Here is a 13244-nt window from a genome sequence, read left to right as displayed (position 1 = left end):
AGCCTGTTGTTCCAACAGGCACAGGGTGCATAGCCAAGGCAGATCCCTGAACATCTGTGCAGCAGCAAAAATCAAATGTTGCAGTTTTAACACTCTGCTGGGAAGATTTAGCCCTCCCTCATAACTTTCTTCTAATTCTCAAGTCATTATTGAGGTAGGCTGGTAACTTTATACAGTGCTCCCACAGTTCAGCTATCCCATATAAAAGTGTATTTCTGTACAGGAAAGGAGTCTGTCACAAGCTATAAAGCCATCCACAATCATTTTAATTCAAACTTTGGTCCATGTTGTCCATGCTGCTGGAAGAGAAGCATCGTGCTTGAGTGCCATGACTAGAGCCCTACCGAATTCACCGTCCATTTTGGTCAATTTTACAGTCACAGGGTAAGATCAAAAGGACCTGGGTCATCAGCAGGAGGGAAAGAAACTGAGACCTTAAGGGCTAAAGCCATGTGCACTGCTGTAGGAGCTAAAAGCCAGCCGGCTCTCAGCCAACGCTACAGAGCAGAGACTTCACTTTCTCTTGTCGGTGGTCTCAGTGCATCTGGGGTTACAAGATGATTTTAAAAATACAAATGTCATGATTTCAGCTGCTTAAAACTGAAAGGCCAGGTGTCATAATTATAGGGGTCCTGAGCTCCCCCAAAAAGCTGGGGGGTGTGTCACAAAGTTATTGTAGAAGGGGTGGTACTGATACCGTTATTTCTGTGCTCTTGTTGATGGTGGCTCTGGCTTCAGAGCTGGGCAGTTTGAGAGTGGTGGCTACTGGCTGGCTAGCCAGGGCTGGCGATAGACTATGCCAGGACCTGGACCAGGTGTGAGGGAGGGAAATTCCCTCTGGGGCCCTGGAAGGGGCAGGGCCATGGACTGGAGGGGAGGACAGGGGTCTAGTTTCCATGACCGATCGCTCAGTACTGCCAGAACACACTGCACGGGGTTCTGGCAGCAATTTAAAGGACTCAGGGCTGCCACCGCTGTAATGGTGGTCATGGCCCAGAGCCCGAGGCACTTTTAAAGTGCCAGACCTGGCCAGACCTTGGGGCAGCTGCCCTGTGGCTGAGAGCCCAGCTCTGAAAGCAAAGCTTCCACCAGCAGCAGCACATTAGTAAGGATGGCATGGAATAGTATTGCCCCCGGTACTTCTGCTCTGCTGCTTGCGGAGCCGGGACCTCATCCTCTCTCCAGCTACCCAGCTCTGAAGGCAGTGAAGAAGTAAGGGTGACAATACAGCAGGCCATCTAAAATGAACTTGAGACCCCCTGGCCACTTCGTTTTGGGTCAGGAACCCAAACTTGAGAAACACTTGTCTCTCCCTTGAAATCTGTATAGCATAGGGTAAAAGCATACAGAAGACCAGATTTCATGGGGTTTGGGGGAGAGCACATTTAATTGTTTGTGATGTTTATTTTCACAGGGATGAATTTGGTACAGTCCTAGCCATGATGTTTTCCATTCCACTTAGGGGGATAGTGGCTGCTGTTGAAAATCAACAAAAGGGCCAAAGGACAAGCGTAGAGGGGACTTCCTTAAGGCAAAGAGTAGCTGGAGTAATAATTGTTAAGTGGTGGGAACAGGGGATTCTGGGGCACCCGTGTGTGGGAGTAAATTAAAGGTGCATGTGAATCAAAGACAGCAGAGAACTTCATGGTTTTTGGTGCTAGCCTAGATCCTCTCACACACAGAAGTCACTAAGTCAACACAGACATTGATTTTTCTGCACTTGTATTTCCAAGCTGTTCTTCTACCAGATTTCTATATATTTCTCCTTCTTATCTGGTTGTGCCCACATCTTACCTGCATATCTTAATTCTACTCTGTTTTTGCATAAGGCACATTTTAACCCCATGGTATTGTGCTGCTATGACAACTGTCTTACTCTTCTGCTGTTTTTATACTTTCCTCTAATATTAGGATTACTTCCCTCCTCTTGTAGCCTTTTCCTGAAGACATGATTTGGCCCTTTATTTTCAACTCATTACACAACTAAAGAAACATTGTTCATTTTTTGGGCTAACCAGTTAAAATGTGCTGTTTTCACATACATACACTGTGTTACATCGTTATATTTCCTCTGCTTTTGTGTGTGTGTTTGGGTTAGTAAAAGTAACTAAGAATAGCTGAGAGATGGCCACAATGTCAGAAATGGTTACCTAAAAATTATGCCACAAAATCTTTGGTAGCTTAATTTTCAGAAGTACTGAGCACCAGCACCTCCCACTTACTTTTGAAAATGATGCCCTATATACACAGTATATCTGTAAGATACTGACTGTCGATAACACAAACTTTAGAGAGTAACGGAATTATTTTCCCCATGAGTTCCACCATCTGTAGAAACTATCCATCCAGAATATGAATGAGGAAATCTTAGAAGATAGTATCTGTCATATGCAGATGGAGATATAGGAAATAATTAAGAAACAATTGAAGACATGAAAATGAAACAAGAATGGGGAATACCATGGTACAAAAATCCTGCAACTAACCTGTTTATTAGTAATTGGAGCTGTGGCTTTCAGAAATAAATATTTTATCCCATTTTTATGTCCCCATATCTAGATAATTACTACTTCAATATTAGAATCTAACTACGGCAAACTTAATGAAAGAAGTGGTAAATAAACACTGCTGCTGAAAAGGTGAAGCTAGGATAGTTCTCCTTAAAACACACATCTATATCCTTATATACACAACCGTAAATATCATCCCTTTTTGCTATAAGGCAATTAGGGTTTATTATTCTTTTATTTTAGCTTTAAGCCACTTTAAATTTACCAAAATATTCTCAGTGCTTCTTATAAATAGATTAGAGGCAGAGAAGGAAAACGATTTAAAAATCAACGTACAGTAGTATAGTACAGCAGACTCTGAGATGAAGGTTGAACAAATAGGTTCAAACGAAAGACCCAGATGCTGACATCAAACTCCTGCTGAACCTAAAATCAAACTTTTTTTAAGAAGTGCCTGACTAGTGTTTTTTGCAGACTGTATATGCCTTTAATTTTTCTGGTTTCTTCTCAATGTGGAAATATCGTACCAAAAATAGAAGAAACCCTTGCAGTATTTTCAGCTTCATTTCTAGACTAAAGAGAATGGAATAGGCTTTGTACAAAATCTCAACTTTTGGATGGATTACCTGAACGAAACATCCAAATAATTTTTTCTTTTTGCTGGTTCATGTTGAGGCGCCGATACGTAAATGATTTCTTTGATTATTTCTGGTTGTTTCTCTCTCCTCCCCACAAAATAGTAAGTTTTTGAGACAAAAGGGATCTGGACAGGTAACGCAGGATCCCAATGCCCAGGCACAGTGTAGGCAATGGAAGTATCAAACTCCCGTGCTGCCCTACCACCCTTATCTCTCTATTGCACCATAATGTCAGAGGGACAAGACATTACATGAATGTTGGAGGCCTGTAACGTTTTTCTCCCCCCGGCCCACTTAGCAATTTCTACACTAGTTTGGGAGAGGAACTGGTTTGCGTGTTTGTGGAAGAAGTTTGGGGACCAGTGGATGGCGGCTTCCTCTTAAATAGGAAAAGGGTAATCAGCATTGTGTCCAAGCCAGCCTGTAATACCGGGCAAGATGGTCTGATTATCTACAATGCATTAGTCATCATCACAAAACTATGCGTTAACGTGTACCTGTTAAATATTGCTACATTCAGCAATAGTTGTTTCTGTGGTATGAGCATCACCATACTAACACTCAACATTCCCACTGGGGTGAGGAAGCTGGACCCCAAGGTTTGGCCTCATTGCCTGAATTGGCCCAGTGGCAGAGTGGTTAAGACTCCATTCTATTGTTTCAGACCTCACTGCCCAGACTACCAACAAGGCATCCCACAGGGCCTATTGTAGAGATAGTTTCTCCATCTGCTTTCCCCTGATGTGGCCAACTGCCCCCTGGGAACTAGACAAAGATCCCCAAACCATTCTTGATAAGCCACCAAAACGCCATTAGATGGTAACTATTAGTGCTTTCCACCTTATTTTGATCCCAACCAGACCTAAATGCTTCATATCGCTACCAGGCTGACTGTGTCAGAGCACACTTACTCTTCTGGTACAATTAAAAGTAAGGGGAGAGCTCCCCTTCTCCTTCTGTGAGTCGGGGAGCACTAGCTCCTCAATATTCTTCCTTTCTCTTTGGCTGGTGAGGTGAAAACTGAGCAGGCAGGTGAATTGAAAGGAGATGCAGCAGAAGAAGCTGGTGTTTGGTTGGGGTGTTTCTGGGCTTCCTAGTGCTCCAGCCAGTAGGTGGAGCAACAGCAAATCATGTAAGAAGGCAGGAGCCTTCAAGATGAGACACCTTATCTGCTTCTTTTCAAACAGAGATTCGCAACCTTTCCAGACTACTGTACACTTTTCTTGAGTCTGATTTGTCTAGTATAACACCAAGTCTTGTGCCTCACTTAACCTATTGTAAAACTGGGGAAATATCTAGATGAGACGATGTTCACCACAGGTATGCATACCTCTGCATGAGAATCACTGATCTAAAGCAAGCTCTGTCCCTAACCTAGTTTCTCCTCTTCTACGGAAGGAAAGACAGATAAGCAATGCGAAGTGATTTGTTCAAATTCTCCTCTTTGAAATGTCTTAACATTTTAAAATCCAGGACGCTACAGAATATATTTTCTATCCTGATCATGTCTGTGTGGCAGCAGTTACAGAACAGGTGATGCAAGCACCTTGCCATCACACATGTAGTCACAGTACTTTGGCTGGCTTTGGAAACATGAACTTCCCTCAGATTACAATTATTCTAGCACCTAAAGAAGCACTCCTACTGTGGTGAGAGGTACAGGAAAAAAGCCTATATTAATTTTACAACCTCTTCCACTCGCTGAATCCTGTCATCACGAGATGAAACAATGCTGCATGACCACATAAGAGCCAGAGCTGCGAGATCTGCCTCCTATTTTGGTCTGCTTGGATCCACTGCTCATAACCAAAGTCCTGAGACATCTACAGGGTTCTTTAGGCTGCTATCTGTGCCTAGGTCTGCTCACAAACAGACCAACAATTAGAATAAACATACTTTGTGTTTTCTGTAAAAATGTATTTTATATGCTTGATGTCATATGAGCAATAAATAAATGGAATCAAATGACAATAGTGTGGTAAATCATGATCTTAGTAAGTGAAAAATAATGACTGACTTTGTGGGCACATTCCATCTATAAAAAGAGGCAGCATTTAAAACTGACAGAACTTTCTAAATTACAGCTCCCACTTTGACACGATAAATCCAATGCAGAAGTTTGCTTGTGGAAAGATTCAGAGTAACATTTATTTGTGTGCCACTATTCTACTGATTAAATTACAGGTCTCTAGAGATAGCACAACAGAGGAAAAAATCCATTATAATTTTTAATCTGTGACTGAATGAATATGTACACACTGGCTGCAAATGCAGCTCAGAAAGATTGCAAAATAAAGGAATTAAAATCCTCTTCTCTGGAGTTTTCTTATTTACCAATGAATTGTTACTAGACAACTGAGATGGCATTCATTAAGTCTATTTGCTGATAACTGTTTGTCAGTGTATCAGCAACAGAAAGAAAAATACTTGAGTTTGTGAGTGCAATACTACTACAGATTAAATAAGAAAAAATAAACCCACTGAAACATTTAGTTGAGTGAAGAGAGTGAAATCTCTCAGAACCCTACATGAGCATGTATTTTTAATTTTCTTATTTTAAGAGAGACATTCCCCACTGTTCATTGCGTTATGTTTTGTGTGTTTTGATGGTATGACATTCAGCAAATAGAAGAGTGTTGACAGTGTCTATGCCTTCCACAGGGGTGAAGAAGTGTGAACGTGCAGTCCTACAGTTTAATGCTAAAGGTGTGGAGATTTTGAGACGCACACTTTAGGATTAAGCCTAAATATTCCACAGATTCTTCTTTCCTTCTGGAACTTGAACCTCTTGCAGCCCAGTTTTTTCTTTTGTCCTCCTTTCCCTTCCCACCCCCCAGAACTACTCAAAACTAATGCATCCCAAACCAATGAAATTAAATAATTTTGTATTTCTTACATGTTCGGCTATATTGTATTATGAAATGTCACATTACACATTCCATGCAACATAAAATGATAGGAACTTGATCTCATCCATCACAAACTGCACAGTACCTCAGATTTACAATTTGGCTGTTTTACCTTAAAAAAAAAAAGTTCATGAGGGTGACTAGAGGAGAAAATACTACCAGTTGAAAGTAATCAATATGGCATGCAATTTGGTTCTGGGAACCATGAAATGGATCCTCCAAGCAATTCTGTATCCAAAAAGTCACAAGCAGTCCTTACCTGGCAAACCTTACAGGGCCCCCCCCAGAAATCCTCCTAAGCAGTTTGCAGATTTGTACTCAAACTTCAAAAAACAGTTACTGAATTCAGAGTGAAGGTAACTTACAGGCATGACTGGAAGAACAACAAAGAGTGCTGGAAGAACTGTGTAACAATGCTTATTCACAAATGTACCTTTGTCTAGAATATTTCATCCAAAAATAAAGTATGTTTCCTGATCTCCTTTAAAATGAGTAGTCATCCCAACTGTTGCAGAGGTGTGACTTAGTAGCTGTGTTCACAAGACACACTGTCTATGGAAGCCAGGGCAACCCCCATACCCCAGACCTAAACGTGTATCTGGTCAGGGTCTCAACAATTTCTGGGTTATTATAAACACAGATTGAGAGGGTGGGAAAGACTAGCTGGAAGAAGGAGGATGGGACAGAGAGAGAGATGAGGTGGGGAGGAGGTGACAATTCCCAGGACCTGGGAATACAGTAGAGGTTTACCTTTAAGATCAGGTCAGTATGATGTTGGTCCAGCATGTTGGCCTTCCTGAAGGATGTGATGATGACCCTTCCGTACCGCCCAGGGGTCTGCAGGTCAGAGTAGAGCCGGTGCTTGGAGCGGTTCACCGGGAAAAGACTATTCACCAGATTCCTCTCGATCTTGGCCAGGCTGTGTTTGGGGGCCAGGAGATACTCCACGTTTTCCTCGACCTGGTACCTGCTGAAGCTGGCCCCCAGCAAAATCGAGATGAGCACAGGTGCGGAGGCGAAGAACACCGGGTGACCGGCAATGAAGTGGCCGAGCCTGGCGAAAGACGTCCTCAGCCCCCTGTGCAGAACCTGCCGCAACATCCTAGTGCAGAGGGAGCTCAGGCGGGCGAGGTGCGCGCGGGGGGATCTGCAGCTCTCCCAGGGCCGAGGCAAAACCATCGGGGGGAGGGGAAGGGAGGGGAGGGGAGTGCAGAGGAGCGGAGCCCGGGCGGACGAGAGCTGCCCCTCCGGCCTGACAGACCCCCGGGCAGGCAGGCGCCGGCGGGCTGCGGGGGCGCTACGGCTCTTTGCCCCCCCGGCCGCGGCCGCGCCCGCGAGGAGGCGCCCCCCGCCTCATAGCCGGACTCCGGCGAGCTCGCCCGCCCGGGCGGCGGGGCTGCAAGCGGGGCCGGGCGCCAGGAGCCCCGAGCCCGCCGCCGCCGCCGTCGCCACGCCACAGCCGCGCTCGGCGGGGAGGCGGGGGCTGGCCGCTGGCTGCCGCCTGCTCGCCGAGCCCGCGCCGGCAGCGAGGAGAGCGGAGTGCCCGCTCCCCCTCATGGAGCAGCGGAGGGAGGCGTGCCGGCCCCCGCCGCCGCCACCGCCCCGGCCCCCTCTCTGCCGCGCACACGCGCCAGCTCCCGGGCTGGCGGGGGAGGGGGCTGCAGCGGGCGGGGCGAGGAGGGGCCCGGCCGGCAGGGCGGCCACGCGTGCAGCGCAGCAGGGCCGGGCGCCGCGCCACGAGGTGCTCCGCCGGCGGCCCCCGCCCGGGTATCAGGCAGGGCGCAGCTCCCAGCAGCCGCCCGGGGGCTCGCCCGTCGCCAGCCGGGCTGCGGGGAGCGGGAGTAGGAAGAAGGCGGCAGCGGCGGCTGCAGACCCGCACGACCGAGCAGCGCTCATCCGACGGGGGCAGCGGGACCCCGGCCGCCCGCTCGCCCGCCCCAGCCCCGGCAGCGGCTGCAGCCCCGAGCCGCCGGAGGGAGCAGCCGCCGGGCGGGGGATCACGAGGCGCTCGGGGCAGGAGGGAGCCGGGCAGGTGACTGGCGTGTTGACGCTCCTCCGGAAAGTTTCCAGCCTCGCCTCTCCCCAGAGTCTCTGAGCGGCGGCGCAGGCAGCGGGCCAGAGGGGGGGCTGCGCCCCGGGCCGGCGGCCGCGGCTCCCATGGCCCGGCGCAGAGATACAGTTTGGTGTATTTCATTGGGCTCACGCGATCCCTGCGCCCGGCCAACACCCGCGGCGGGGAGCCGCGGGCTGGAGAAGAACAAGCACCCGAGAAGGCTGGGCGCTTCCTCCCGCCTGGCCACGGGGGCGTGCGAGCAAGCGGCGGGGAGGGGGGGCTCCGCCGCGCTCCCGGGGAGCAGCGTGGGGCGAGGGCTTTGCCGGTGGCCCAGCCGATGCCGCCTGGCCTCCCGCCGCCCTAATGGGCATGTGCGCGGGATCTGCACATGCCCATTGCCGAAGTGAAGCCCCGCCGAAGCTGGTGCCCTTCCCCTGCCCTCTGCCCTGAGCTGCCGCACAGCGCCCCTGCCCCGGCCGCGGCGGGGAGCGGGACTGTGCGGGGCCGCAGCTCGGCAGGGCAGAGCCAAAGGACGGGGCAGTTCGAAGCAGGGGTCGAGCTCCTGTCGGGATTGTCACTAGTGGCAGGCCGGTGCCGGCAGGAGTTGGAGCAGCCCCGACACAGGCAGCCTCCAGCGCCTGGACCTTTCCCCCAGCGCTGTGATTAGTTGGGAGGCGTGCAGTGATGTCACGGCGGTGTTCTCCCTTGGAGATGACACAGCCTGGGCTGTGGAGAGCCAGGAGATGAGTCATTAAAGATTTCTAACAGTGTCTCTCTCAGAAGTGACTTTCAAATGTTGAGTTGGATTCAGCTCTCCTTACACTATTTTTATGGCTGGATTTTTGTTTGAGTGAGGTGTTCACAGGTTATTTTTGTCTTCCTTTCACTAACATATTTTTCCTTTCACTGACAGATTTTTACTTCTGTCAAAAGTCTGCTACCTGTTACAAACATGACTGATTTTGTTGAAGGACCACCTGTAATGATTTTGGAAAAAAAAATCAAAACTATCTTTTCCAGTAATGTGTGATGTTATAACCTATTTTATTTGTACACGTAGCTCCATCTACAGTCTAAAGTGAATAAATGGTAGTTATACCCATATAAGCCAATTTTAAAAAAATCAGAAATAAATTGTATTTTATACCCATATAAAACTATCTTAAAAATTAGCTGGTTTAAAGCTTTTATATTTCAATACCTATGTATCCACATTTATTTGTTTTGGTTCTGTTCTTAGCTTTACCCTAGTCATCATTGCGCAAACCCTAGAGACTTTATTGTTAATAGACCAATTACTAGCCATTCCTGAAGCATTAAGAATGAGTGAAAAACGAGGTTTTTGGTGACTGTTTAGTTTTGCACATAGTATTGAATCAAATAGCGGCAGCTTTGTGTCTTGGTCATTGTACGATGACCTGATATAATGAGAAATATCAGATTCAATATCACAGCAATATCGAGTTTCAGTAGTGTGTGACCTAAAATGATGATTGTTGGTCTGTTGATAGCTAGCATAAGAAAAGTTTCATATCATCCCCATGCAAACTAAAGTGCAGAGGTGATTTCTGTGTCCCTGATGATTTTGGATGTAAAACCGTGGAAATGAGGACTTGGTTCAGTAGGTTGGCATTTCTAAGTTATTGTGTGCCATATTTTCATTAGTTGCAATACTGCACCGGAATTCATATCTTTTTGTTCATTGGTGTTTTTCATTGCAACAAATGTTATATCCAGTGTTTTGCCATAATGCAATTTCATATATGTTGTTGTAGCTAATGATATATATTTTATGATGGTAATGCCTACTATGGTACTAGACGCTGCATGAACACGTAGTAAGGGACAATCAAAGAATTTAATCTAAATACAGTAGATTAGACAAAACAAGATGTAAAGGGAAACAGAAGGGAAGTGATTTGCACAGGATCCTATAGCAGGTCTGTGGCAAAGCTAGAATACTAAGATTCAGGTCTACTGACTCCCAGTCCAGTGCCTTATCAACTAGATGATGTCATCTCTCTATAGCTATAAAGACTTACAGCGTAGGATTGATTCGATGCCTTATGCTTTGCACAGTACTTTGTCATCAGCATGGAACCTTTGCTCTTGCAACTTTCAGTGTCACATATACACTCAGACCAAGTCTACACTAAGAGGTAAAATCTATTTTAGCTATGCAAATCCAGCTATGAGAATTGCATAGCTGGAGTCAACATATCTACAGTCGATTTTTGCCATCATCCACACTGTGGAAGGTCATTGGGAAAAACTCCTTATGTGGGGCAGGAGTGCTGATGCAGGTGTCCTGTAAGTTCAGTGTCCCTACCAGCTGTGCTACACTGTACTCCAGAGGATAGACCACAGCAGGGCTGATCTTCCCTGTAGTGAAGATCTACCCACCCATAGACACGTACTTGTGTAACAATGTCTGTTGTGATTATGTGTTTCTGTATGATGTGGCTATATAAATCATATAATTCATTAGTATCAAATTGCTGATGCACTACTCTGAGTTTTACTTTTTCTTCCAAACACTTCAGTAATATGACTGTGAGGCCTAAATCCTCAACCCAGTTCCCAATCCCATTAGTTCTAGGGCTACTAGTCCCAAACTGCAGCAGCCACACTAATCCTAATACAATGACTTTACTAGGGCAGACAGGTTGAAAGGATTTAGATTTGGAGTCTTCTTCAGCCCTCACACTCTTGCCTCAGACCTGCCTCTGCCCTCCTTCTGCACAGTGTTGTATAGTGTCATCCTGGAGAAGAGTTTTGTATAGTACAGTAAACTCCATATCCAGCAGCCTCATGACTGGTAGGTTGCCGGATATTCAAATATTCTGGATAATAGGTACATCTAGTAATCCATAACACTAAAGAAGAAACAAGATTAAATATTAAGAAACAAACAAATATGTATGCAGAGTATTTCATTTACCAATAAGAGTAGTATTGTACACAGTAAACTTATACTGCATTTGCTGTATTTATTTGTATTTACTTTCACTATACTGTACTTCCGGAAAACATAACTAAAATTTACATATGGTTAAAATGCTGGTTATTTGAGAGTTCCAGATAATAGAATGCTGGATATGAAAGAATTTACTGTACTGGTGTTTGTCCCTTTGCCAACAAATTGCACCTGCCTATGGTGCAGGGAAATTACACCATATTCTGCTACCAGGGGACACGTTGTGGACATACGACCATGCAAGCACTTGGGTGCCAGACAGAGTGTAGCTTGAAAAACTCTGCTGAGCAGACACGACTCAGTCATCTTTGTTGTGAATGGGTCAGATGAGAGTATTACAAAACCACAGTTTTACTGTAGATGTAGTCTTAATGTTGACAGCTGAATCCTGCTGATGTGTTTTAGACTACACAAGAAATGAGATGACGTCAACCCTTGCTCTGCCATTCCTACAGCCATTCTTAACATCTGCTTTCCAGCTGAGGTTTGCTATAGTCTAACTGAGAAGCAGCTGCAGATCCTCCAGTGCCTTTTCATAGATAGTGAAGCTTAGCTGAGTCTCAGCACTTATCTCTGAAAGAAGATCTGGGCTGATTGCCTGTATCTCTCTATTGCTGCCTAGAGCATGTATATGTCCCATGAATTAGACTACCAGTGTTAACCTCACACATCTTTTAAAGAAACTTAAGAACATGATTTCCATTATTTATTAATTATAACCCTCCACAGATATGCAAAGTGCTTTACAACATAGAAAATGATGTTTCATAACCCCAGACGGCTAATTAGGAAAAGAACAAGGGGAAGAGATGACAACACTGTGAACTAGAAGGGCAGGAAAGAGGGATAATGAGGGCGAAGAAAATGTACGTGTGCATTCCCTTTTGAAGCTAGAGTGTATGTCTTTAGGGCAGATAAGAGTTAGTTTTGAGAAAAGCCAGAAGAGAGGGGGCAAGGAATTTATTAGATAAAGGTTCAATTCTACTCGGAATAAGGCTGTGTCTACATAAGGCCCCTCCTTTCGGAAGGGGCATGCTAATGAGGGAATTCGAGAGATGCTAATGAGGTGCTGCCATGAATATACAGTGCCTCATTAGCATAATGGAGGCTGCAGCAATTAGAAAGTGCTGTTTTTGAATTGTGCACCATCCATATAGCCGGGGGCATTTCGAAACAACCCCCCCCCAGTTTTCGAAAGCCCCTTCTTCCCAAAACAAATGGGAAGAAGGGGCTTTTGAAGTTCTGGGGGTCGATTTGAAAGGCCTGCAGCTACATGGGCAGCACGCGATTCCAAAGTGGCACTTTCAAATCGCCACGGCCGCCATTATACCAATGAGGTGCTGCATATTCATGGCATTGCCTCATTAGCATCTTTTGACCTCCCTTATTAACATGTCCCTTCCGAAAGGAGGGCGCTCGTGTAGATGCAGCCTTCCAGAAGAGCTATTCCAGAATAGCTTATTTTGAGATAAGGCTGCTCTGCACAAAAACGCCTTTTGAAATAGCACTTAGCGCTTTTGAAATACAGCATCTACACACATAGAGCCTATTTCAAAATAGAGCCATTGGTTACACTACGGTGTATTACGAAATAGGCTCTATTCCCTGTCTTAACATCTCCTATTTTGAAATAGCAATTCCGAAATAAGTATCAGATGGGTAGCCATATTGGTCCATCTCCGCAAAAACAATTAAAAGTCCTGTGACATTTTATGGATTAACAGATTTATTGGAGCATAAGCTTTCATGTGGAAGGACCCACTTTTTCATCTGATGTCATCTGATAAAGTGGGTCTTTGCCCATGCAAGCTTATGCACCAATAAATCTGTTAGGCTGTGTCTACACTAGCATTGCACTTTTGAAAGAGGCATACAAATGAGGAAATCAAAAATGCAAATGAGGTACAGATTTACATATTTGACACCTCATTTGCATATTCTTTCAAAAGAGCTTCTTTCAAAATAAAAGCAGTGTAGATATGGCACTTCTGAAAGTAAACCCCATCTTAAAAAGCACCCTTCTTCCTGAAACAAAATATTGATGCAATTCATGTTTTCTTTTTTTGAATAAAATTAATCACATTGTTTACTTTTGTTCATCATTTGCTTTCTCTTCCCCATCTGTTCTCTCTCTCAGCTGGCAGCAAGAAGCAGTGC

The 13244-nt window shown here is 45.6% G+C and overlaps 1 protein-coding gene across 2 annotated transcripts in view; it reads right to left on the bottom strand.

Annotated features, from left to right (window-relative positions):
- PTCHD1 (patched domain containing 1) overlaps positions 1–12132 on the bottom strand; it is a 66507-nt gene extending 54375 nt beyond the window's left edge. The window contains exon 1 of one of the 2 annotated variants that reach the window (XM_074994255.1): positions 6808–12132. In XM_074994255.1, the coding sequence (XP_074850356.1) occupies positions 6808–7236 (429 nt within the window). In that variant the 5' untranslated portion in view covers positions 7237–12132. The remainder of the gene's footprint in view (positions 1–6807) is intronic. The other variant, XM_074994265.1, reaches the window with a different exon arrangement.
- Positions 12133–13244: the final 1112 nt, after the last annotated feature.

This window comes from Carettochelys insculpta, chromosome 1, assembly GCF_033958435.1.
Source record: "Carettochelys insculpta isolate YL-2023 chromosome 1, ASM3395843v1, whole genome shotgun sequence".
In the NCBI taxonomy this organism is placed as follows: Eukaryota; Metazoa; Chordata; order Testudines; family Carettochelyidae; genus Carettochelys; species Carettochelys insculpta.
This window is presented reverse-complemented; position numbering and strand designations above follow the sequence as displayed.